The sequence below is a fragment of the Coturnix japonica genome, chromosome 1, assembly GCF_001577835.2.
Source record: "Coturnix japonica isolate 7356 chromosome 1, Coturnix japonica 2.1, whole genome shotgun sequence".
NCBI lineage: Eukaryota > Metazoa > Chordata > Aves > Galliformes > Phasianidae > Coturnix > Coturnix japonica.
In genome coordinates, this window is record NC_029516.1 from 60,504,612 (window position 1) to 60,531,911 (window position 27,300).

At 40.1% G+C, this 27,300-nt stretch overlaps 1 protein-coding gene across 14 annotated transcripts in view; it reads left to right on the forward strand.

Annotated features, from left to right (window-relative positions):
• SOX5 (SRY-box transcription factor 5) overlaps nt 1-27,300 on the forward strand; it is a 628,709-nt gene that overhangs the window by 351,417 nt on the left and 249,992 nt on the right. For 10 of the 14 annotated variants that reach the window (XM_015868603.2, XM_015868595.2, XM_015868586.2 and 7 more), the window contains one exon: nt 26,489-26,720. In XM_015868603.2, the coding sequence (XP_015724089.1) occupies nt 26,490-26,720 (231 nt within the window). In that variant the 5' untranslated portion in view covers nt 26,489. Of the gene's footprint in view, nt 1-24,212; nt 24,321-26,488; nt 26,721-27,300 lie in introns of those variants that run through there. The other 4 variants (XM_015868619.2, XM_015868627.2, XM_032446101.1 and 1 more) reach the window with 2 other exon arrangements.

The window sequence follows — 27,300 nt, forward strand, 5'->3', positions numbered from 1 at the left end:
AAAAAGGAGGTGAGTGAAGTTGCTGTTGTTTTACTTGTGTAGAGTCTGATATGGAAGCCTGTGTTTTTAAAGGCGGCTATAAACAATTAGGGCGTAATAGAAGTTAGAACATTATTTAAAAAGAAGATAAATAAAATAGCTTTTTACATACATATTCAGTCTATTGAAAGGCCGTCCAAAGCACTGATACCAATTTAAGAAGATGATCTTTTGCCTTAATTATACATCTGGGAGATATTAGCTGAATGTTTTGTGGAGAACAGCGAATACCTTAGTTGCCAGTTGCCTAAAATGCTGCTAATGATTGCTTCGGTGCCAGTGTTTTGATGGCTAGAACCTAGGCCTGAATATGAATACAAAGAACTGGATCTAAAAAAACTGCGTGTGCGCACACTTTTTATACAAAACAGATTTCAACCATCTGCTTGGCACTTAGCTTTGCAACTATAGGCTCTGATATGAAAGGAAGCACTGTCCAGGTTATGAATGGTACCGCTTTTATTGGTACCTTAGAAAAATCAGTGTTTTCAGAAAGCTTCTGTATCCAATGGTTTTCTTCAGCAGAATAATGAAAACAACTGCCTCAGCCAAAATTTTGCTCCTTCCATCGTTCCTCCGACAGCAGTGCCTTCTTATTCCTGCAAAAGGGATTTTGCAGTGGAGAAAAGTTTCTGTTCTGCACTTCAGCGTTTCCAGACGTATCAGAGGAGTTTGGATGAGTGGCCCTTGGAGCTGACACCCCAGATGGTTTATGACACAAAGCACTGTTTGCTTAGGAATACGTTGTGTAGCAGAGTCTGTTGCCCAAGCACTGCAGAGCGTGTCAAATCAGCATGGAAGTTAATGGACCAAAAGCCCTTCTGAATTTAACACTTTCCCATTTGATCTGAATTTACTGCTTTAAATCGGGACCACGGTTCTCCTTTAGTAATGCAGAGGTAGAAAACAAAGTTGACAGAATAAATTAGGCAATGATTTTGACCCAATTCATCTATAAACAAGGTTTGGAATGAATGAGACTGTATGAAATCTTTGGTAAAAGGCTATCTGCAAAATATATGAAAATTTGAAAGTTAGGAGAGGATTTGAGGATTAATTTGATATTCAGACCAGCTCGCATTTTATAGGTAAAGCAGAAGAAAATTCACTGGCAATAATAATAATGATAATAATAAAAATAAAAATTATTTGGAGCTTTCATTACTTGTTAGCAATTTGGGTATTCTTCCCTTGCCTTTCTAGATTTATCCAAAAATATGCGGGACAAAATGTTTTTCTTCTTTGCTTCTAATGCTTTTAACGGAAAGGTTAGAGAGTGTTTTCCTTAGGTGCACGCTTAGAAAAAGATGATGAAAATGCAACCTCCTGCATGTAACAAAGGCTCTGTGTTTGGCCATCCATTTAGTGCCGTGTCACATTAGTACTGCATTGTTAACACCTTTGGACAGGGCTAAAGGTTTCTTGCTGCTGTGTCCAGAGAGCTGCTCATGTCAGATCATAACACTCCTGAATGCTGTTCTCAATAAATGTACTTTTAAATGAAAAGTAGGGCTGGATTGTTTGCTTCTGAGATGTCAGGAGGGTGAATGAAAGGACTAATTGTTATTTACGTTCTCATTTTATAAAGATTTCCTTTTCTCTCTGTTACGTGGTCTTGAGAAAATGCTGCTTTTAACTAATGCATTTTATTTACCTAAGACTGTCTTTAGTAGAGAACATCTGAGATGATGAGAGAAAGATAAAGTTGGATCTCTAAAGATAAAATGATGACAATACTGGAAACTTAAAAGCTTCCCCATAGTTTAAGATGAGTATGGACAGCAAAAATCTAACTTTTTAAAGTACGTGTGTGAAATAATACTGCTAAGGCTTAAGGTTACAGCCCCCACCAGCCTGTAAGCTCAGTCCTATGTCTTATTCCCATCCTGACTCTTCCTCCCTCAGCTCTTCTTTCACTCCTCTCCCACGAGCATACTTTCTGCATTTTTATGGTGAGCGCCACGATTCTCTCAAGTAGAGATGAGAACAACAAGACTGTTAAGCTTAAGAAAATTCCATACCCATGTAAACGAGGATCCTAATGGAAAGAAAAACCAAAGAAACGAGTTCTCAAGACACCATGTCTTCCCGTAGTGACTGTACTGAAGTTATTTGAATGTCTTCTTAGTGGAACAGTTCTTCATGTTGCATGCCATAAAGCGGGTTTCTTCAGGAGTGGGAAAGAGCAGCTGATCCACCCTTCAGCATTAATGATCACACAAGAATGAGCTCCTGTGTTCTGATATGGGCAAGCAGAAATTCCATAACGAGTGGATGCATAATGAAACCTTTAATATGTGGCCCTGTGTTCATGGAAATTTTAGAAGGGAAAGTCTACTTGACTAATGTCAACACTCTGGCCGTTTTCTGTGCTTCCTCCTGCTCCGTCTCTAGGTAACATAGTCATATTTATTGTCACTTTATTTTCTGTAGATTCCTCCAACCCGCTGTGGTTCGCGGGAAGCTCCTGGGTGGGTGCATGGCAGGTTATGGTGGGAAGGCTGCTGGTAAGGGAGTGTGACTGCAACTGGAAACAGCCGGCTGTTGTCCCCCTTTTCAATTAAATGGTAACTAGCAAGCTGGATCCGTAAACTGTTTTATTTGATTTACACTGTTAACCCGAGTTCCCTCATGCTGTTAGTAAGAACTGAACAAATAGCCGACTCTTTCCTTTTCTTTCCTCCCCCCACTTCTTTTCCCTGCTATAACTCCAGATGTGTCGCGTGCTGTTGGTTTTACACAAACTGCTGCATCGTGTCACCCTTCCCAGTAAATTTAAACATATGGTCTAGGAAAAGCTTAAGACAGAGAGAGGGCAGAGGAGTAAACAGTTGATAGATCTGGTGCGGCTCATTCTGGGTTGTGGTCAGTTCCCCCTTGTCATCAGGCTCCAGTTGCATTTGCAGTGAGGCTGGGGGTGCGTGACTGCTTGCAGAGGTTGAACCTCAGCTTTCTTCGCTGCCTGTCATTGTTATAGCCCAAAAGAAAATGAAGCTGACAATATGCATTCACCACATTGCTGCAGAGCATCAGATTCTGTGACCATCTCCAGTGTAAGGGGGAAAGTGAGGTCAGAACAGAGGCCTGGAAATCCCTTGAAGCACCATGCGCTGCTTGTGCCTTCCAGGGAGCCCTCACTGCAGTTCGGAATGTCTCCACAGTGAAGTTGGCTCCTACATTTCAAAGGCTCTCTAACATCTGTATTTTCAAAGATTCTGATGTATTATTTAACACTGAAAGCAGGAGGAAAGGACAAACACGTGGAGGAAGAGTGAATATTTTTGGTAAAGAAATAAAAACTAGTGTGTGAAAAATTTCATGTGAGCCAGCTAATACAAAAAAATCTGTGCGTCCTTTTAGAACATCGGAGTAATTCAATGTTTTTAATAGTTTGGATCATGCTTCTGATCTATTTAGAACCGTGCTACTTCCAGGGGTGCCTGGGGGAAAATCAGAGCTTATTTTTTCTCTGTCCTTACTTTTATTCATATGAAACGTCAAAGCGAGTGCCTGAAATAAACTGATCTGTGTTTTCAGCACCATTCATCAGGTAGAGTTCAGTAAAGCAGTACACATGCATTGTAACTGTGAACCTTTGTAAGAATGACTTATTCTTTCTTTGCAATGAAAATAAGCCTGCTGAATGGCAGGGTACGTGTCGTGGTGGATCTTTTGTAATTTTTTTCAAATTTTTAGAACACTTCAGGAGAGTAATTGCAAGACTTTGCATCTGACCAGGCACTGAACATCTTGTGTCTGTCTGGTTTTCAGCGAATGAGAACTTGCATCATGTTTGACAGAGCTCGCTGCACTCATTGGTGGTCTTAGAAAAGAGGACAGGGGCTGAGGTAGTGCAGAGATTAGCGTTTTCCCTCACCTCCAAAGCTTCTGTAACTTGCTTCTATGCGGCTTTGGGCTCGAGCATCAAGGGGAAGTTGTTCTTCTGCCTTTGTAGTATTGTGATGTGAACAGACAGAGGGCCTGCTCGCCATTCTGCCTCCTTTCCCAAGCCCCCACATGATCACAGGGCTCTGTCCAGCTCCTACTGAAAACAATTATAAAGCTCTCATTGACTTAACTTGGATGTTGGATTGAGCCCATTAAACGGGACGAGAATAAAGTGGCAGCGTTGTTAATGATTCCTATTGATGCTTTTCCTGGCACAAAGTACCACACATAATTGTTTTTAGATGAAATACAGTTACATTTAAGTCTTACATTTATTAGCTTTTTAAAGGAGGAATAACCAAACTGGACATATGGAGTGTTTGAAGTGTGATTGTGTGAGACTAAGATAATTTCAGGAGAATAGCTTAATTCGCAGGATATGTGTGATGCCCTTTGTATACAAAATGTGGGATTGTGGAATTTATTTTGCATGCACTGGCTTTAACTGAGAAAGAAGCCAGAATGCAAAATACACAATCATATTTAGAATATATAAGAAACCCAGCCTAATGCTGTAGACCTCAGGAGCCATTAATCAGGCCTGATAGTGATGCAATCTCTATAAATGCTTTAATTAAATAGGTTTAGCCCTTATTAACAGAAAGGTGCTTGACACCATATTGAGTAGAATCTGATGAGGAGTAAGGTAGCAGTAACACACAAACACTGGCTGGTCCTGTTAGTCTGAGTGGCTTCGATTCCATCTAAAGTTCTGTAGGTTTTAGACCTGCTATAAGATCAAGTCACAAACAAAAGAACTTCCACCTGTAATTCATATTGTCTTCCATGTAACAAATAGTATAATTGCCTCATTAAAATGGGAGTACTTCTTGTGCTTTTGGTGTAATTCAGGCTTTGCTCCAGACCATCCCACAATTCAGGTACCAAATGTGGCATAGACACACGTCAAATTACAAATTTAATTTCTCCATATTTTGGAATATTTCCCAGTGACTTCAGTGTGACTTAGCAGTGGATGACTCTGACTCAGGTCCCTTTAAGAACAAAGTACAGAAGACAGCACTGCTTGTTTCACTGCTTTCTTTCATTCATCAGGAGGGTGGAGGGAAGGGATGAAGCACCAGAGCTTTTGTTGCTACAGCATTTTGGGAAATGTGTTCAGAGAATTATTTTGGAAGATGATGGTGAAATTGTTCCTAGTATTTGTACTACATTGCCAAAACATGGTGCCCTTGTGTGAGGTAATAGTTGTGGTTTATGGCGACATTATGAAAACATTGGTTTGTTATTATGATTGCAGAAAAATCCCAGATACATGGTAACGTATTTGTAATATTTATTGAAGTGAAAAGTGGAAAATACAGCATAGCTTTGAGTCCCCTCGGACTGACTTCATGTTTCAGGAATGAAGAAGCAATTGTGCAAAACTTCAGTGGGGGTACGTGACATCAATTAAATAACAGATTTGGACCCATTTTAGTGCAGCTTAGTTACGTTATTATTTTTTAGTATCATTATTACGCATTACATTTTGTTGGCAGCAGGATGTACGTTACTGTGCTAGTTGTCCATGTTTGAATGTCTGTTTTCCTTTTGTTGTGTGTGATGCTAAAAGATACTATTACAATGGATTATGATGTGGAATAAGGAGTAGGACATGCTGTGTCTGCCAGGTTATATACTCCAGTTGTTGACAGTTGTCTATCTGGGTAGGAAGGAGACAACAGACTCTTTCCTCTTACCATCTAGTCTTGAGGTAGGGCTCTCATCCTAAAAAGCAGGAGGAGATTCCTACTGTCCATTTACACACCTGAGTCAGACAAGGTGGCCTGCTGCATTTTCCCATTGTGATGACTAAGAGATTTTAAATTAATTTTTAAACTTCTGGTTACATCTTCCTTTATGTAATCTATTTTTATTTCTTCTTTAATTCCTTTTTTATTAATGAGAATTTATTATTAAGGGAATAGAATTAAAGCAATATGGTATGACCATGACTCTCCAGAGCTCTAGGTACATACAACTGCTTCTTACCCAAGACAGTTTTGCATGCCTGTCAGTAATGTGAGTCCTTCAGTTCAGAAGCTCTCCTTCATGAATGTACCTTGGTGTCTTCCATCAGCATCAGGTAATCAAGCCAGGACCTCTAGGCAGGAGTAAGTAGCACAAGAGTACTAGGAATACATGCTATCAGATGCTAGAAGTCCCAAAACAACTGTATTAAAACAGTCCGTCACTGTACCTGCAAACCAGAACTGTTGCTTTCTTCATTCTCCTTTGTTCTCATGACTATTTTCATCTCCTTTTTATCCCTTATAAAAGACCACTTCAATATATTTATCTTTCAGAGAGATAAAACTTCAGCAGAATTTTCCTAATGCTTTTTCTTATGACAGCGGTGTTATAAAGGAGAGCAGGATCTATGGCAGAGATAGGTGAATGACCACAGTCACTGGGATGAGGAACTGATTTCTGATTCTTGAACGTACATCCATAATAGTTATTCATCTAGTTGAAATATTCCATTCTTTCTTTTAGTATGAGTTTTATACGGAAAGAAAGAGGCATGATACATTTTGTTACTCATATAGCTGCGTCAGTAGTGATATAAGCAATATAGATATGACAAATCGGCTATAATAAATAATGGCAAAGACCTGAAATGAACTGTTTTGCTATAGGTAAATACTGGCTCTTTTTGGTCCATTAAAAAAGCGAGACTATAAGCAAAATACAATATCAGAACAATTTCATTGATGTTTCTAAAGATGATTTAGCCCAGACAGTAGGGTACTTCTTCTGGTGTCCCTTTTCTAACTTTATATGATGAATCATCTAAACATACGGCATAATATTTATTTAGAAATATTTAAAATCATACAGTTGTTGTTACCCTGAGTTGGAAGGGATGTACTTTTTGTACATGAACATCTTTTTTTATACTACGATAGGTAGTATCAGACTAACAAATTGTAATGGGTGGGCTTACAAGGTGTAGAAAGATCTACATAACATTGCCACAGCTCGATTAAAAATTAAATAATAGCAACGTATTAGCCTGATATTTTAAAGCTCAAAATAGAGTGTGCAAAGTTTCTGTTGCAATCAGTGGCAGCTGAAGATGCTGAGAACCCTTCAAGGTCAGGCATCTTTCTCACAGGCTTCAGAAGGTGCCAAAAAAGAGCTTGTAACTCCTTGAGGTGCTAGGGCCTTACTAGGATGCGTTCATCTGAGGAACAACCACTGTCTTGTGGTGGGGTGAAAAAGGAGGGAGGATGATAAGAGAAACATTGCTTATGTTTGTAAATTTGCATGAGAGAGACAGCTAGCATTCTTCTGTCCTACTTCTTGTGCTGTAAATGGCTGGTAGCCGTTCCTGAAATTTTCTCTCTCTTATTTCTTCAGAGTGGTGGAGGTCATTCTTTTGGCCTTGCTTCATTCTGTTCTATAACCAGGCTGAACAAGAGGGTTTGGTTGGCAATTTTTAGTCTGAGGAGGGTGCAGCTGGAAATGTAAGGGAGTGGCAGAAAGGAAGAAAAAAAAGCGGGTGGATGGAACAAAGGCAGTTTTAGCCCTTTCTGAGGTTGATGGCCATACGGGTTTGGGGATTCATCATCCACTGGAAAATAAAAGAAAAGTGAGCAATAGACCAAGGGAAGTTGTCCTGTTTGTTTGACAAGGCCTTCCCTGGCCTCAGTACGCTATAATCAGCTTTATGCTCGTTGTCTCTCACAGTATAATTAGCCTGGAAGCAAATGTGGGTGGCATGGAGAAGAATTTCTTCTGAAAAAAATAAATAAGAAAGGAATGGTCTGGAGACAAAAAAATCTTGTGTAGCTTCCCAGTTTTTTGGTTTGCACAAAGTGTGTGTACTTTCAAAAGCCAAAGATGTCCTGAGTCCAGAGAGAAGTCCAGAGAGTGCAGTACAGTCTAACTGGAACACACCATGATTTGTTGCAGTAGTGACATAACCTGATATTTACCTTGTGCCCTCCGTGCTAAGATCTCAAGGTGCTTTACGAATATGAAGGGATTAAACTTGCACGATGCCACTGTCAAACAGGTGTTATTGCCAACTCTTTTTACTACTGAAACACCAAGCACCACAGCAGCGCAGTTGTGCAACCCTTTTGCCTAGAGTTAAGAATTTAGGTTAAGTCACCGCACTGCAGGCAAGGCTTTGCGTATAACAAGAGAAAAACTCAGTTCCTCTGTCTCTTGCAGTGTTTGCAGCCATCCACATAGCTGAACTCAGCTTTATTTTCATGGACAAACATTCAACCTTAGAGGGACAGGAGGCAAAGTTGTAATTAATCCCTCTGTAATTGGCATAGCAGTAAGTAATTCTGCTTAATCCATTCCTTACTGTGGGGATGAAGTAAGACTAAACAGCTGAACTGTGGAGGGACAGGGGGAAGAGGGGCAGCAGGCAGAGGAACGTGGGCGGATAGACATTTCTCATGCTATTGTGACAAATCCCAACATAACATAAAACACCAACATAAATAAAACACCTTTCTTATTTTTCATGTGGACTGCCTCTTGATTTAATGAGGTGAAATTAAACAAAGGGGATAAAGTTTGGAAAAACTCCCTTTTGTTGTTTTTTTTTTTCCATCCCTACCCCTTCTTGTCTTTCATTCAGTCCGTAAGAGTCTCTGGAGTGTGAAATGTGAAGACACCAAATTGGAATTAATTTTGCTTTTTCATTTAACAGATTGTGTTACATTAACACCACACCATTGCCAAGCAGCAAACCTTTCCTTTCCTCAGATGTTAGCTGCTAATACAGACTGAGGACTGCTGAAAGCGAGCAGTGGTACTGGAGAGCTTGAGATAACTTTCCCTCCCTGGCGGCTCAAGTGGGCTCCGGTTCTGCTGAGATGCACTCACAGGAATGGTTTCCTGGTTGCTTTTATTGCTTCCTGGCAAGTGAACTGAGATTGGTCAGCAGTCCTCAGAGAGACTTCCACAAGACTGTTCGCTTCCATCTATATAGCACTAAGCACACACAGGGCACAATTGAATTAATCAGGGCTAACATGTATGCAAAATCACCAAGGCTCCATTTAAGAGATGACAACTTTGATATCATACTGTTCATTAGCAGCCAAGGAATTGTTGCTGCTTCTCTAACTGGATTATTATATTGTTAACTGATGTTACATCTCATTTCCAATATTAATCGTGCATTGATAGTACTTAGTGTGGTTCTACTGAAAAGAGCTAGCTCTAGGTGACATCATAGGATTTATTTTCTCTCCCTAAATTGTGTTTTGTTTGCACTTCTGAGCACATTCTTTAATTTTTGGTCCAACAATTTCAGCCCAGGATCCAGCAGCCAATGCTCTCAGATGGAGACTGCCATACAAAGTCTGCAGCTTGAGTTCTCCTCATGGTAGTACCTGCCTTTCTGCAATGTATTTATTTTGTGTCCTTTCACAGTTAGAGTGGACCCTGGAAGTAAGTTATGCAAATCCCGAGGGGTGGAGAGGGGGGGGTTAAATCTGATCTGCAATTAGCACATTATTCTCTGCTATGCGACAAGAATAAAATGCTGCTCAGTGGCCTATAGAGTAATCGGTTCTGCAGGGCCTAGGAAAGTAGCAGTAAGAGGGCCTCAAATCAGACAAGGAAACAAAACTAGACGATGTGTATAGCTCTTAAAGCATCCTATGCCTGGGGCTGGTTAGTGAGGAAGCACCAGGTGCTGTGACCCCTGTTGGGCTGTGGGGATTGATTGCCCCATGCTAGCTCAGGTCACCATGTTTGCCTGCTAAACAGGGCAGAGCTTAAAGCTCAGCCTCCCTCAAGAGCTGTGCCCTGTTCATTGGCACCACCCCACTGAAGAAAATGCAAGTCCATTCCCTTGCTTTTTAGCAAAATTGTCTTCTATCTGTAAGAGACTATTCCATTTCAGTTTTTCTACCCTTTGAACTAAAATTCTCATATGCATCCTTTAAAAAGCCTGTGCTACAATCGCAAGACTAAATTACATGAATTTAAGAGAATATGAGCAAAACTGCCTTTGAGGGATGGTTCTTCTTTCAGTTCTGGAACTGTTGTCTTTTTCCATCTTCAGAACTGTAGTCTGCTTGCATGTAACATCATCTGGAATCGATGTGGTGGTACCGCTAATGCACTGGGTAAGGAGAGTCATTTGTCTGGTGTGAGCAGGGCTCTTGTACTCTGTGCCTGCATGTGCTGAAGATAACATGGTAGCACATATGTAGAATTATCCTGTATATCTTCTATTACAAAAATAGAGGAATGTGTTACAGTGCTGCTAGAAGCACCATTCTCAAGTACAGAAGGCTTCAGCTGTTGCTGTGTTATACCTACAAACCAAGGTAGCAGGCCATTTTTAAAGATTTATGCAAGTTCTTTCTTATTACTTGTGTCTATCGTCCACTTCATGGTTATATTTCATTCCCTTTAACTGTGATGTTCCTGATGACACATGGTGAAATAGTCACCAGGCTCGCAGTTCATTGGTATCATGGTTGTTTTCATAGTTGACAAGACAGTTTTTCAAAACATGGCTTGTCAGGTGTGTTTGATCCCACTGGAGATGGAAGGTGCATGATATCCAGAATTGTTCTCTGGAGATTATCCATTAAGTTCAGTGGAGTTGGATTAGGAGCCGTGAAAATGCTGGATGAAATACTTTTGTCACAGAATAGTCCAAAATCCTTCTAAACTGTGTATCATGCCCGACAATTCTGGAAAACGTTGTTCACAGCTTTTTATATCACACTGTAATTGCAATTGTGTTGAGCAGTCTCTTGTCTAAAATAGGCCAGCGTGAGGGTGGCAAGCATCTATCTGCTGTGATTCCGGCTCTCGCTCCTTGATTTCTTTTTCACATAAGTATGGAAAGATTCTCTTTTCGATTTTTGGTTTTGGATATTCAGCATTCATTTCCAGTAGAAGAAAACTGCCAAAAGAAAGATAAAGTTTCTCTATGTCAGCCCTGGTTTGTCAGTGCAAATCGATGTGTATTTTATAATAAGCAATTGAACAGCTCTAAATTAATTGCAAATACTAATATATAAATGGAGGCATAAAATATAAAATAAAACATCCCTAATGGATGCCTTCCTGTTTGAAAATAAGCAATTTTTGAACTGCTGAAAGAACAGGATCCACTTGGTTGGACTGCAGCCTCCCTGGGACTGCATTGTTGATGGCTGACAACCCAGGCTGCGGCAACAATAGCAGGATTTCTGGGGAATGCATTATGTTCACAGTGCCACCGGTGGAAGAAACGCTTGGTAGCAGCTGATAATTAATGATCAATTTGGAGATTATCACAAACAATTTACAAAGGTTGACTTTTCCTTTAGAAGTCCCTTTGGATAGACTGGATGTTAAATTACCTGCCTAAGGCTTTTACTTTACTTGCGCTAATAAGATGAAAATGACTGTGTTTGAAGAGCTCTGAACTGAACTTTTCAGACTGTCTGATAATCCATACAACTCTTCTTTAAACATCTTAAGTGAGTGAGCAAATAGAGGCTATAATAAAACTGAAAACCATCATACGGGCACATGTTACCGCCCAGTCTAAGTAATGGGGCATGACAAATAGGAGGCACTGTGCTAGAGTTCATGTTTGCATTTTATGGCACACATTAAATATCTGATCATCAACCAGCAGATAGAAACAATTGGGCTGAGGGTCTCATTTTCAAGTGGAAGGATGAGATTTAGACTGCCGTGGTCTGAGAACAGGATGGAGAACAACTGTATCTTAATCCATACTTCAATATTGTCTCTTTACATCATGGTGTACAGACCACTTAAAATCCTCTCCTCCATTACTCAGTATGTAAAAGGAGTTAGTAATCCTTATTTACTTCAGAGGGTATAATAATCCTTACTTACTTCACAGAAGGGATATGTGAAGAGTAATTAGTATTTCTGAGTGCTTTTAAGGATGAAGAGTAGTGCAAGTATATAACGCTCTCCAGTAAACTGTGTGAAGGAGAGGAGAGAAGCTTTCACCATAGTGAAAGGGATGTGAAGACCCTATAATAGCTGCACTTCTCATGTCCCCCCTTTAAAGTGAGGGTGGAGATGAGCAAGAGGAGAGTGGGAGATGAGGGGAGTAAAAAAGCCTTGGGGTATCCAGTGGGGTTCCTTTGTAAGAAATGGGGAGGTTTGCCACCAACACACAGTTGCATTCTTGGTCTGTGCTGTGGACAGGTTAGCAGAGCCCAAAGTGCACTGTTAGATATGAGTGTTCCCCTAGCATTAGTTCTGCATTTTAGAGTCTTTATGTTGAAATTTTTAAAGCTTAAAACCTGACACACCTGTGTGAGCCATTTGCAAAAGAAAGAGAGGCTCAACAGGAGAGTCTTTGCCTTCAGTTTGTGAATGAAGGAGGTAGGTACAAGTTATAGTGATAGAGAAGCTGCCCTTCCTAGGGAATTGTGTCATTTCAGTGTGCCTTTATAAATTACTAACCAGGGCAGAGGTTGGAAAGGGACATGTTTTGACTATCCATCGTTACCTTGCTGGCACATTTGACTGACTGAATTGTTCCTCATTTTCTCTGTACTAAGGAATTCTCATCATGGCTGTTGAGTAACAGAAAAAAAATGGAGACCAGAGCTTGCGTATTGCTGCCTGAGCTGTGCCCTGCATCCCTGTGGGAGAGTGGTTGGGACTCAGGCTTCCACTAGTGTGCCATACTGGGCAGCTTGCTGAGAAGACAAGAACCAAACTGGTTCAGTGGGTTATCTGTGGAACGGGCATTGTCAGCAGGGTTGTATGATGCCAGAAGTGAGATTTTTTCCAATTAGTTGTTCTGAGTAAAAAGCACTCAGTAATTGTAAATTGCCATGGCATTACCTGGCAAGGGGTAAGCTTTAATCTTGTGTGAAGGACGGAGAAGGGGAGCCAGGGAAACTGAATGGGGTAGTGGAGAGGGCTCAATGAAATTCTTCTGCTAAATGCTAGTGTGTGGTGTTCGTTTTTGTTGTTATTTACAGTTTTGGTTGTTATTTGGTTGTTTTGGTAGTTTTTGGTTTTCTTTTTGTGGTTGTTGTTGTTGGGTTTGTTTGTTTGTTTTTTGCATTATCACTGTCCAGAGGAGAAAGATTAATAGATTTATAGATAGATGTGGCCAGTATATTAAAAAGAAAAAGGATTCTGAAGTTCTGTTGTCAGACTGGATAAAGAAACTTAGTTTTGCAGTTACAAGAAACAGTAGCTGAATTGGGTACTTAATTTTTCCCCTTGCTCACACAAAACTATCGGGTAAGTTAATGATACAAGCTAGTAATACAAACAGCGATTACCAATAAAATATTTTCTTTCTCCCAAAAAGAAAAAAAAAAAAAAAAAAGAAAGAAAATCAGAGCTTGCAAAGGTTTATATAAAGGTAGTTAAACATTCTTATCTCCTGTGTAGAAATAGGGAAACTGGGAGCCAGAAAGCTTCAATAAATTATGCAGGGTCACAGAGTCAGCTGCTGATAAGTGGGCACTGAATAACAGCCCTCTGAATTCTATATGCTGTGTTTCAGTATCCCACATGCAGTCAGTTACGTGCTCAAGTTTTCCATGTTTGGGCTTCTTCAGCAATGATCTGCTCCTGAGGACATCATTGTACCGCAGAATTACACTTCTGTGGCATACTTCAGTTGTCAACCAATCCTATTCTATCCAAGTTTGTCCAAGCTTAATTCTATCCAAGATGTCATTCAAACAATGGTAGAGCTCACCGAATGACTATTCACCCAAACCAAGGCTGTTTGCTACCTTTTTGGTATTAAAAATGGAGCAGTGGACCTTTGGTATTGTGTTTGGCACCAATTCCTGCTGTTAACCTTGAAAGCATAACTGGACATCTGTGTGTGATCAAACTAGGGAGGTGTTTGGCAGATACAAACGAATCAGTGTTTTTTCTTGGTGTCTTATTGTAATGACTGCAATTATTCCTTATTGATCGCTGTGCCTGCAGTAGGCAGCCCATCTCTTCTGGCTGAGCAGTGCTCTTCCAGGTGCCCCCCTTCAGGTACATCAGCTGATTTGCTGGGAGATCTGCTTTCTGTTGCACATACAGCACCTTTTTTGTGGGGATAAAGGGCAAACAAATCTGATCATTTCTGAGTTGATCTTAGTGCCAAAGGAAAAAAAGAAATAAAGAAAAAAGAAAAAAAGGAGAAGGAAACATTTGAAGATTGGAAAAAAGCAGCTGCTAAGAAAGAAAGTTTGGTAGTCCACTTCTGTTTAATATATAAGTTGTTTTTTTCAAGATGCTCAGTACCCAGCTCCTAGCATGAAGGAATCTGAATTGTTCCTCCAATACACAGGCTGAAGGTACCCTTTGAATTCCTCCTTCTTATAATAACCATAACAAACGTTTCAGATTTGAACATCTGGATTCAGATTCACTCCTAATATAATTAGATGTATTCCCAATGGGGAGGAGGTCTTTTTGAGAAAGCTATTATACCACTTGTTATGGCAGTCATGGTCAGATTTACTTTTCTGTAATGTGCATATATATGTATATATTTATTTTATTATTTTTCTTCAAGAAGACTCTAGCTCTCTTCTGAAGTCAGACCGCCATGATAATCCATGCCTTAAACTGCTAAGTTGTTTTACTACATCCTGGTAAAAGCAGTTCTATGCAAGCATACTTTATTGGTGATTTTTTTAAAGCACGTTTGAAGGCAGCATGTGGACAGTGAGATGTGGGAAGAATCCCGTGTTTATTTTAGGATGTGTTTGAATGAATCTGCCTGCTTAAACTTGCTGGAGCTAGGGAAGAGGGGCTGTGCCCCATGTAGATCACAAAGGCCTCTCCGAGGGGGATAGTTTTGGTAATGGAAAAAAACAACAAAAAAGGATCCAGTGTGTGGTGGAGGAGGTAAAATAAACAAACAGAGCTGTCTGGTTGCTTCTTCCCACCAAGGTTCCTTTATCCTTTCAGGCTCGGTCAGTGGTCAGCCTGTTAGACACCCTCCCTGTTCTGGCCGCTCTGCAGTGGCATGCCTTGGCAGCACTGGTTTGTACAGCTGGGGCTTTGTGGAGCTCCACAGGAGTCCTGCTTAACAATGGGCCCGAAGGTGGACAAAGCACCTCTGGAGGGCTGGGAAGCTCCTTTCTCTGAGGCCTGTGGGGGAAACGATGCTGTTTTCAAGGTTTCTTGCCTCCTTCCCACCCAAATCCCAAAGATCTGGAGAGTGGGCACCTTCATACAGCAGTGATTCGATGCCTGCCACTATGCTGTCCTAAAATTATATTCCAGACCCCTTATAGTCCTACAGATATGCTGTCTCTTTGGAACAGTCTCTCATTCTTTCATTTGTCAGTTTGTTTTTGTTTATGATAAGTAATATGTATTTGTCTGTGCATGGGTATACGTACTGTATGGATAATAGCTGTGTTCCAATGATGTAGCTGCTCCAGCAGCATCCAGGGTTAATATGTCTTAGGATGGGTAATTATCAAATATTGTGACTTGTAATAAATCTTGTCCTTTCTTTTGAGATTCAGCAAAGGCATCTGTGGAATCAGATATAGAAAAAGATCAGCTGTTAGGCAGTGATGAGCTGAAGGCAGTGCACTTCCTGAAGTGTGCGGTCCCAGCAGTGGGGAAACACTCCATGTCTGCCATCGGTGCTTAGAGAAGGGCTCAGTAGCACCTTAAAACAAACAATATAACAGCTCTCAGCCTCGCAGCATGAATAAAAGTGGCTTGACTGCACATTGCACTGAGGAGTGAAGCCAGAGCCTCGCAGCAGCCCACAAACTTTTCTATTCTACCTCTTGTGCAGTGCATTTGTTGGAGCAGAGGTGTCATGGTGCTCTGCAGCTCTTTGGTGGATGCAGAACCACCTGAACACATGGGAAAAAAAATCATCTTCTCTTTTGGAATATTGTCAGAACGTCTGAGTAAAATTATTTAACCAATTTTTGTTTTACTCTATTTGTATTTCAGAGTAGTTTTCAGAGGCAGCAATTTTCACTGGTTTCTGAAAGGCAACATCTGGGCTTTGGAACGGTCTCTTTTCAGCTTTGGAAATTCTACCTCAAATTGCGTAGACATTATAGATGTTCGAATTTTTTTTGTTTTGTTTTGTTTTTAGCATAATAGAAAAGCAATAATGTATTTATTCCCTGTCATTTTGTCTTTTAAGTTCAGTTTGATTTTTCTTTTTCAGTCTTTTGGGGTTATTTGTTCCTGGGGTAAGAATGCACCTGTCATGTACAAACCCCCCCAAAGGAAGGGGGGAACAGGCAGACACATGCATGTGAACAAAACATAATAGAAGTTCCAGGCAGCTGGAATTAACCTGTTGGAAAGAAAATGTTCACATCCGTTGGAGATATTGCTCTGCCTCAGTATGTTTTTGCATATACACAGAGAAAAATTCACTGTGCTTACAGTTCTTATTGGTAGTCCACTTCTGTTTAATATATAAGTTGTTTTTTTCAAGATGCTCAGCACCCAGCTCCTAGCATGAAGGAATCTGAACACAAAGGCTTTCTGAGGCCCCAGTTCTGCTCCCATAGAAGTTGCTTAGAGGCACAGTATTTCCCCGATACAGGTTCAAGCCATGAATGTATATGCATACATACTTCAGTAGCATTATCAGTTTGACCAACAGATGTACAGTAAGCATATGGATGTATGTGTGTAGGTGTTCCTGTGTTTATTTGCATTTTTGTTGTAAATCTGTGAGCTTGATGCAAACTTGTATCCAAGTCAAGATTGGAGCAAGAGTTTATGTAAGAATAGCAGAACAGTAAGGTTAGCTGTGGAAGCATCAGAAGATATATTGAAAACAGTTTTGAAAGTGCTGTTATTTGGGTGTTGATTAGAATCCAACCTGCATGCAATGTAAACTTCTTAGTCTGAACTACCTGTATGTAGGGAAATTCAGAGTGAAGCAGGGGAGAAAAAAAAGAGATGTATGTTAATTTTCCTTTTCCTAATTTTCATTTCTGCTTCATTTGTGTTTATACACAAACTCTGGTGATGTGGAAGTTTAGAAAGACTGGAAAAAAAATCAATTTGTTGAGTTCAATATGTAAATAGGGAAAGTGAGTGTGGCTTGCAGCTGGCTGGCTGTTCCCTCAGAGCCAGCATTGCTAGGCCATGGCCTGGTGGAAGAGTGGGAAATGTTGTGTCATAACTTAACTAAGTCTCAGTCAGCAGTGTGGCTTCTCATGCTGAAATCTGGATGTCCTCTGGGAGAGAATTTTATTAGGAGTGTTGATTCCAGTGAAAAATAATTCATCATTTGGTAACGCTGGAAGAAAATCTTGTGTTCAACTTCATTTGACAAAGAACAGGAATGACCAAAAGCAGCCCCCTTACATTGTGAAAGTTTTAGTATTAGCTAACTTATCAGAATGAGCCTGAGCTTCCTCAAATGTCTCTGTAAGAAATCATTCATAATTATCATAACTTTAAAGTGTTTTCATCTCTTTGCCTTCACTTCACTCACTGCCAATGGAAGTTAATGGTATGCATGTCTGCGTGTGATGTAAGGGTTTCTTGCAGCATGCAACACTGCTCTCCCTCTCAGCAGTTGGAGACTGATTGAATGCTTCTCTGTCATTTTCATGAACTGGTTTGTACAGGGAAGTTTCAAGGCCCAAAATCTCAAATTATTTGATTGGACTCAAGTTGGTGGTTCAGCAAACAGTGACAGTGTGTTGCAGTGATGGGGGCAGTTCTTACTGGTGACCAGTTCCTAGAACTTTACATGAAAATAAAACCAGAATTCTGCTAATTCTTCTGTAAAGTCAGGGCAAATACAAAAAAAAAAATATGTAAAGAAAAGTGTAAAAAGCTAAGAGGTATGGGGAGCTGAAGAGCAGGAGGGAGGTTCATTTCTAAAGGGTAGGGGAGGAGAGCAGGATGCAAGAGTTAATTTGAGGATGCACTGGAAAATAAATGAGCTTGTGGATTTAATTCAAAATCATCCAAGCAGAGTCTTTTGCATTAAAGAGGCCAATGATCAGGCTCAGTTTACTTGAAACATCAACAGTGACTGCATCCTGCTGTTTCAGAGTTTGTGCTGATAGATGCTCAGCGTCTTGACACTGCACCACTATGTTTGTGCACTGCCTGCACGCTAACCACATTTTCACTGTGTGGCTCAAAATTTCCATTTGGAGAAGTTCTTTAAAAATCCATGTTTTGAAGTTTGGTCTTTTAGAGTCATGCTTTACGGCAGAATTAAAATCAGATTTTTATTTTTATTTTTATTTTTATTTTTTTTTTTCTGATTTGGAAAAGCTCTGCACAACTTTTGGGCTCTTTGAATTGGCATACAAGCTTGCGAAGAACAAAAGGCTTAGGAATTGACAGGTATGAAACAAAAGCAGGATGCAAGGTTCTCGTGCTACAGCTGAGTTTGCAGCGTGTCAGGGGAGAATAGCTAAACTTCCCTGCTCTGCACCTGCATTGTACAAAACAGGGCTGGCAATGTGAAGTCCTGTTTGGGATATACAAAAGAATTGTGCAGTATTCTTTGCAGAGATATAATATAGCATGTTAGTAGGAGCTGCTTTATCGGCTTTCAGATTTGATAGTGATCAAGGCTTGGTTTGTTTCAGACTAGACTATTTCACCAAAGAACTTCAGTGCACATGAAAGATCTTTCCTACTTACCTGCTTGGGAACTTTGAACATGAATTTTCTTCACTTTGTAGTTTTCTTAAACCTTATTTCTCAATGTGTTTTTGTTTTGTTTTGTTTTGGCATGAATTCTTTGCAAGTGAAAAAAAACAAAACAAAACAAACAAACAAAAAAAAAACTGAGATGATGAATTTTTAGTTTATAGCTCAGATCTCATGGAAAGCTTTTATTTCAGTTTTTCTAATGAAAAGAGAAAGATTTACAGGATTTTTATTTAACGTTTTATTGAGAGACACTTATAATGACTTTCTTATTAGAGGGTCTTAAAACTTATTGTAGAATCAAAGAGTCATGTAATGGCCTGGGTTGAAAAGGATCACAATGATCACTAGTTTCAACTCCCCTGCTATTTGCAGGGTCACCAACCACCACACCAGGCTGCCCAGAGCCACATCCAGCCTGGCCTTGAATGCCTCCAGGAATGGGGCATCCACAGCCTCCTTGGGCAACCTTTTCCAGTGCGTCACCACCCTCTGTGTGGAAAACTTCCTTCTAATATCTAACCTAAACCTCCCATGTCTTAGCCAGGATGAAACCATTTACCACTGGAATTTTGCAAAATAACTTTTCCTGGGAGACAGAACATAGGATATCAGGTTAGTCAGCTGCCCTGCCATGAAGATACAGTACTGTACTTCGCATTGCAAACTTTTAAAATGATGAAGGATAGAGTTCCCTACCCATTTTATATTCAGAATCTCTAAACTGATTGTACTAAAAGATTTGTGTCAGTGTTACACTCCATTGTGAATTCTTGTGTAGCCTTAGCCCAAGGAGGTTCTGGTGGCAGCTATGGAGGTAGAGAAGTGCTCAGAGGTGCTGCACAGGTTATGCCACTGCAGTCTCATTTGCTTATTAACTGATGTAATTTATTCACCAAAACCTTACTTGAACAGTGCAACTTATTTGTAGCATACGTGCATTTTTAAAGATGGCTGATGGATATGATCTCCAAAAGTAATAATTAACGGCTTATTGCATCTCATTGCAAGTGACAGCTGAGGGTGTGCACGAAGCACATACATTTATTGATTAGCAGATTAAGGATGTTTCCTGATTACTTTTTTTTTTTTTTTTTTTAATTGTAAAATTACTTCAGTAAAGAATTCCAAACCAGGCTGCAAATGACTGAAAGACACTGCCAAGTGAAGTCTGTTTTTAGTGGTATGTGTAGAAACAAGTCAGGCTTGCAGTTCCCAGTGGGACAGAGTGTGGGAGTCTGCCACCCTTACTCATGTTGAGTAATACCTTCTTACACAAGGGATCTTGTCAAAATGAATGGCGTCTGTTTTTTAGAGGTACCAGTTATTCAGCATGCATAAACAGGCTGGGGACAGCACATGGGATGGAGATGGTCATTTGTGTTAACTGGCATCTTTTGGTCAGGCTGCTTGTAGAAATCATGGCTTCAGTAAATCCAGAAGCATGAGCTGTGTCATTTGTGCTAAACATGAGTAGAGATGGGGGAGATGCATTTTCTGATGGCGTTAGTAAGCTTGTGACTGCCCACCTATTATTCCATGTAAGAGCAGAATCTATGGGATTTCCCATGTATAAATTAAAGGGAAATATCCCTGCAGATCAGGAAGAATCAGAAATCCCACTGCAGTATGTGGGACTGGTTTAATTTACAGCATTTGGCTTGAAATCAAACCATCTTAGCGAGTCAGTTCATGGTGCAGTTGTTGGTCTGAATCAACCTCGTGCTGTGGCTGAGGGATCTGAGCTGCCTGTTGTGTCTATATGTCCGTCTGCTCAGTACACGTCCCTCTGCCTGCCTGTTCCCTGTGGAGCTGAGTGAGCCCAGCCCTGCCCATGGGAAGGAAGGAGCCCGTGGCTGCCCACGAAACCCAAGAGGTGAGTGTTTTCATGCTGATTCCGGAGCTGGCTCCACGACGCCAGGCTGTCACGCTTGGTTATGGTGAGAACACAACAAGGCCTCCCTGGAGAAGGGCAAAAAGAAATCTCGCACAGTCAAAAATTTGACATACAATTTAAATCATCTCTCTACATCCTGTGGACTTGGAGCTGTCAAAAAGGCAAAGCCTACATTTGAATGGAAAAGCTTTTTATTTCTTTAAAAAGTGTACCAACTATAATTATCCATAACTATGCAGGCCTGTTTTAATGCTGTTTTATAATTACAGGTCTTAATGCTAGATTATACAAAGTCATTTATAAATAGTCAGAACAGAGGGACTTTGGGAGTTTTTAACCTGTAGATTGCTGTGGGTTGTGGCAGCTGATGGGATTTTGCCTGTGTATGTATGGTGTTAGCAGTGCAGTGATTGATGAATCCCTTAATTAACTCCCAACAAGTTAAGATTTATGGCTTCATATCTTTTTCTCCTGACACATCTGTGTTTGTCACTTTTGAAGACATGGATAAGCCATTTCTCCAAAAGCTTTTGTGGGTATCTGAAATGTTTCTGAGGTATTTTGCTTAATGTAACAAGATTAGAGTTTTATGACATAAAATTTATGAAATTTTATGGCGTGAGTGATCAAACTGGGATGGATGCTGGTTGTATGCTAGAGGGCACTATCTCCTTGAATACTGGATGCTGCTCTAGATTTACTTGGGGTGTACAACCATGTATTGAATGAACCAAAAACCAATGAACAAATGTAGTGCAGACATCTAAATGAGGTTCTGCTAGAAGTAACAATAAAAAAGTAAACCTGTGAAAAGATCACTTTTTGAAGCAGTTAAACGCAAGAGCAAAACCAAGCTGATGTTATCTGGTAGACTGAAACTTTTGGGGTGGAACTGATATTTGTACGTGGCACAAAGAAATGATTCTTGTGGATGCTGTACATCTCTTCAACTGCAGTGGGAAAATTCCATCATGCTGCACTCAGTCTGAAAGCACTGAGATCAGTAGCCACAGTTTAAGCTTGCAAACAGTCAGCTGTAAGTTGAAAGAGAATAAAGAAAGATACGGAGAACCATCTTCTATTGTGAAATGAATCACATCCAGAATTTGTGGTCGGAGAGTGTGTTAGAAGGGTCAGACTTTATCTCCCTTGGAAAACAAAAAGAAGAACAAAATGCCACACTTCAGCTACCAGAAAACACATGTATTTAATGAAAATGTAGCACAACTCTGCATATCAGGAGGCAATTCCAAAAACAGAACAGTATCCCTTTACAAGAAATAGGGTTCATCACCATATTTTTTGAATTCATCACCAGATCTAAACTTTCATTTCCATCCTAATCAAGTCTGGGCATGGGGTTTATGTTTCAAATATGTCTCTACAGTGGGACTAGTTCTGCTGCTTTCCACTTCATCTCAACTTTGCAGATTTAAGCTGTCTAAAAAAATTAGTACTCAGGTATTGGGTTTGTATTCAGAAGAAAAGATTAATGGCAACTCCAAATTCAGCTCTTCTTGCAAGTCTTAAGAGAATGGATTCCACCTGCAGGGATGTCCTATTAGATTCAGTTTCTGGTCAGCTGTGTTCTAACTTCTCTGAAAGTTATGTCTTGGTTGTTGTTTTGTGGGTTTTTTTTTTGTATGTTTTGTTTTTGTGATTTTTTTTTTCTTCCTATCTATAAGTTACTGATGTTTGAGGAAACTGACGTTTATATATACTCTTTCATTGTTTTGTTAGAGAGTGGTGAGGTGCTGGCACAGGTTGCCCAGAGAGGTTGTGGATGCCCTGTCTCTGGAGGCATTCAAGGCCAACTTGGACGGGGCCCTGGGCAGCTTGGTCTAGTATTTGCTCTAGCAGCTGGCAGCCATGCGTGTGGCAAGGTGGTTGGAACTTGGTGAGGTCTCTTCCAACCCAAGCTGTTCTGTGATTCTATTCTATGATTCTATGGTTGTTAAACCTTCTTCCAGAGTAATTGAAAACCCTTTTTGAGTTTAAAGTAATTTGAGGAAAAGATCTTCAATCTATGGGAGTTGTAAACCATTGTGTTATCCCTGAGTGTAGATCCAAGATGTTTGGCAGACCTTTGTTAAGATGGTATAATCCTAGTTACTTCATAAATAGATAGACCTGCTTAAAAGTGCTCAATTTCAGATAACATTGTTACTCACAATGTAGCTGCTTCCCTTTGCTTATTGTTTATAGTGGGAACTCTACTCACATCTCAGATATGGACTCTTTTAATACTTGGTACTAGTTCTGTAGGAAAATGAAGAGGTGTGAAAAGGATACGGACTGAGGGAGCATTTATAAGTGTGAAGAGGGGCCAGTAAAGCTGCAGAAATTATGAATGAATTTACTTTGTGTTGTGTTGTCTTATTTGTGTGATCCTGTTGGAGATTTGGTCCTTTGCTGCCATACTCTTTCATATTTACTCTCCTTTTGGAAGTCATTTCCAATTGAAATATTTAGTTTGTTGTTTGTTTGTTGTTGTTTTTTAAATCTTATATTTTCTTGTGGAAATTTGCTAGCTGTTCCTAAGTAGTAATTTCCATTAATCCGTGCTGTTTGTGTCTGGTGTTAGGGGCAGTGGTAGGATTTCTAAAAGCACAGCTTTTTCCTGACTCAGGTTGGCTCTGGATAGAACTATCTAGATAACAAATTGCAGTCATTGCCTGGACTGCGTGACCCTCATCCGGTGCTGTGCCACTGCTTCTTCAAGTGTCCTGGTCAGCTGGGAGGCTGAGGCTAGTTGGATCAGTAACTTGGCTCTCTTAGCCACTTTAGCAGTTTCTCAACCCTCTAGCATTATGATGGCCATATGGTTTGTAATATAAGCAGGATCTTTTAAGAACTGTGTGAGGAAGGAAAATGCTGCTGCTTCCTTTGCTGGTTTATACTGTGACCTGCAATCTGACCCATAGGTTTTACTTCTAGATCATAAACATAATTGTTTTTTGCCTGTAAAAATGATGTCAGTTGTTTTGGGAACAGGTGACAAGCAGAAGGTGATGACAATCTGGAGTGCATTTACTGAACACTGTATGGGAAACCATAGATGCACTGATAAAGTTAGCAGAAGAGTTTTACTTTAACGTGGTGGTCAGACTCCCATTGTGGAACCATGTGGCAGAATCTGTGGTTGTTTGGGGTTCTCATAACTTGGGTACAGAGTATATACAAAAGCTTCTCCAAAAGCAATGCCTCCTATTTTATTCTGTTGGCCCACAACACCAGAGGCAGTGATATGGCAGTAGAAGTTGAACCTTCCCACGAGTATCTCATTATGTTTTGTTACCGTGTGTAATATGGCAGCAGAGGGGAAGTTGGACAGAATAGCATTTGACATGGAAGTGCATATGAAGCAAAGGGATTTCATTATATCCCTCCATGTGGAAAAAAAATGGCACCCACTGACATTCACTGACAGTTGCTGAATTTTGATGGAGACCAAACAGTAGATATGTGCACAGAGAGGTGGTGGTGGGTGGTGGCTTTCAGCAGTGGTGACAGCAATGTGAAAGACAAGACACATTCTGGAGACCCCTGCACAGCAGTCACAATGTGAAATAAAGAACATCTCAATCAGTTCATCCATGTGAATCAGCTAATGATGGGGTCTGAGTTTAAAAAGAGTGTTCTGTAGCTGAGAATTTGGTCTATCAGATAGTGTTATTGTGTTGTTTGTATCTCTTGTAGCTTCCATGGAAATAAATAGGAGGCGCTATTTTCAGAGTGACCTATGTACCACAAGTCTTCAGTACCATGGAGGGCATCCTTTCTCTGTGTTTTATCATCAGAGTGAATTGCAGTGAAGAATTTGGTAAATAGCTTACAGTGTTTTTAGACATCTTATCAAATATAAGTGTCTTAAAATATAGAACATAACTATGCAATAATTGACTAATGATTTGTGTCTGTCCCTTTTTGTTTGCCAAAATTGAGACAACTCTTTAGCGTTGATTTTGTAAAAAGCCCAGCCAGTGTTGAAATGAGTAACCAAAATGTTACACTCAAAATTAATAGAAAATGTGTTTCATGGTGCAGTGCAATGCAGAATGTGAATAATTCACGTTAACTTCAGGGTGGCGTTCATGTTTTCTGCAGTAGAAAAGCTTGGGATCTGTCGTGCCAAACATTAGCTGTAAAATGCTGAATTCAGTGGGCTAGTAGAGAACTGCCAGTAAGAGTGTATCTGTGATCTCTGTCTTTATACATATGCTTCTCTGCAGACACGTAGGTGGGGAAGCCTAGAAGACAGAATTCAGGTAGGATGTATGAAGTGTTAGTCTGTTGGACTAAGTCAAACATTAATAGAAAATACAGATTGCTTCTCTCGGTACAGGCAATAGGTGGTGTTCAGAAGAACAGGCGATGTGCAGCTGAGTTTAGGTTCTGGTAGAGATTTTTTATTATTATTTTCTTCCCCCCACACCCCCCCTTTTTTTTTTAATATAATCTAACTTGGCTCAGGAGGCAAAGCGCAAAATGAGATCATTAGAAACAAAATAAGTCCTAACAAAGGGCTGTTTAAAGTCACTGTTTGTTTTCAGACCCAGTTGACTGCTGCTAAGAACCATTTCGTGCTCAATATGCCAAATCGTATGGACATGCTCCACCTCACAGCAGCCCCACACATGGTTCAAGAGGCTGCTGGGCTTTTGAAATGCAGCCCTTTAACTGTGAAGTGGAAAATCAAAATGGGGTAATTAGAATCATAAATGCTAGATTTTTGAGGAGGAATAGTATTACTTCAGCCTGCCTTTTCAGCTTTTATGTACAATAGTCTTCAGTTTCCTTGTTCATAACCTCTTCTTTTCCATTGAATATTTCTCGTTTTTCTTTCTTTTCTTCTATTTTCTTCTGTAGGATTTCTTACTTTTCATTCCACTCCTTATTGCAGATGCCCCAGCTTAGCACAGAGGCCCATTATGCCATCCGTGCACATACCCTGATTTTCACGAACAATGTTGCTGTAATTAATCCCAGAAGTCTCTTGCATTTTAATACCTCACTGGACCCCTCTGTTTTGAAGCCCAAGCAGGAAGTGTTCCGGCTTCAGACTGTCTTATAAGATTTTCAGTGGTGCTTGGTTTGGGTGAAAACTTTTTCTGATGAGATAAGGATTCTATCAGTGTTGCTGAAAGGTGAATGTTACTGGATGATTTGGACAGTGGGCTTGAATTTTGAGCCAAGATTTTTGTGTGATTTTTACTATGTGTGCTCTAAGCATCTCCCTTGTGTGTCCTTTTAAATGTAGAGGGATTACAGTTACGTGTGTATTTTTCTGATCTGACTACGGGTAGGAAGTCTCGGATATCTTGACGAGTCTTCATTCACTCAGTAGAGTCCTGAATTTGTGTTGTCAAAAAGCTTGGATTATTAATGTCCAAATGTTTAATTGCTTAATTATCCCAGATCTGTGAACCTGAAAAGATTCTTTCAATGTGATTATAACACTCCACCGTTCACACGAGTGAAGTTTCATAAACACAGACATTTTGACTTGACAGAAAGCTATTTTATCTTATTTTGTTACATTGTTTTATTTCCTTATTTCATTTTATTTTATTTTGATATTTTGTTTTGTAAGTTAAATAAACGCAAAGGGTTATTCCTTTAAAGCTATGTTGACAATAGCTTGTGTCTTACAGACTCTTGCAAATGCAAAACCAGATGGGCATTTTTTTTAAAAAGGAATTGCATTTCATTATGCAGTCTTCTTAGGTGAATTTTCGTGTTTAAGAAGCCAGAATACAGGAGAGTGCTATATTAGTGCATTATTCTCACAACAAACAAGCCACTGTTCTGTTGCTACCTGCTTGGCCATTGTTCCCAATTGTGTGTGCTTTGCAGTGGTATTTGGATGGTTTCCTGCTCTCTGCCAGCACAAAAAAGGCATTTCTGTTACAATGGCCCCTAACCACACAATGACGGCATTAAGGATTTATTTGGAGGTTTCATTATTTTCTCCTCTTTTGTTCCTTCCAGGATGTCTTCCAAGCGACCAGCCTCTCCGTATGGGGAAGCAGATGGAGAGGTAGCCATGGTGACAAGCAGACAGAAAGTGGGAGAAGAGGAGAGTGACGGGCTCCCAGCCTTTCACCTTCCCTTGCATGTGAGTTTTCCCAACAAGCCTCACTCTGAGGAATTTCAGCCAGTTTCTCTGCTGACGCAAGAGAACTGTGGCCATAGGACTCCCACTTCTCAGCACAACACAATGGTAGGTTTGCTAATGGTCTATTGTGCTTACATCCATTCTTTGAATTCTGCCTCTACAGTAGTTTGGCATCCAGATCTGAACTTTATGGAGTATACAATGCATAGTTACACATACAGAACATGCTACAATAATGTGAAAGCTCTGACCTAGCTGGACTGTCTTTATCCTCTGCTACAAACACTAAATCACTCTGCTTTTCCTCACCTTTGCCTGCTGGCATTTAGAGTGCTAAAATTTTTTAGCTACATCAATGTGAATTTGAAGTGTGTGTGTTCAGCAAACAGTAAATGGTTTTGGAACACTGTAAGTGAGAGTCATGTTTGGCATGGTGTCTGAAATATCACCCCAGTGCCAAGTTTATGCAATAGTAAGGCACAAAAGTCTGTATAAAGGGTAAGAGAAAAAAAGAAACTTCTGATTTTGTAGTTTTTTTAAAAAATTAAGTCTAAAATTTTGCCTCCAATGCATACAAAAAAACTGATCGTGTTTACAGAAGTAAATCAGCTACCACTGTTTCATGTGAGTTACCACCGTTTTTGTGCACTTTACAAATGACACTGTGGACTTAAGTCGCTACATT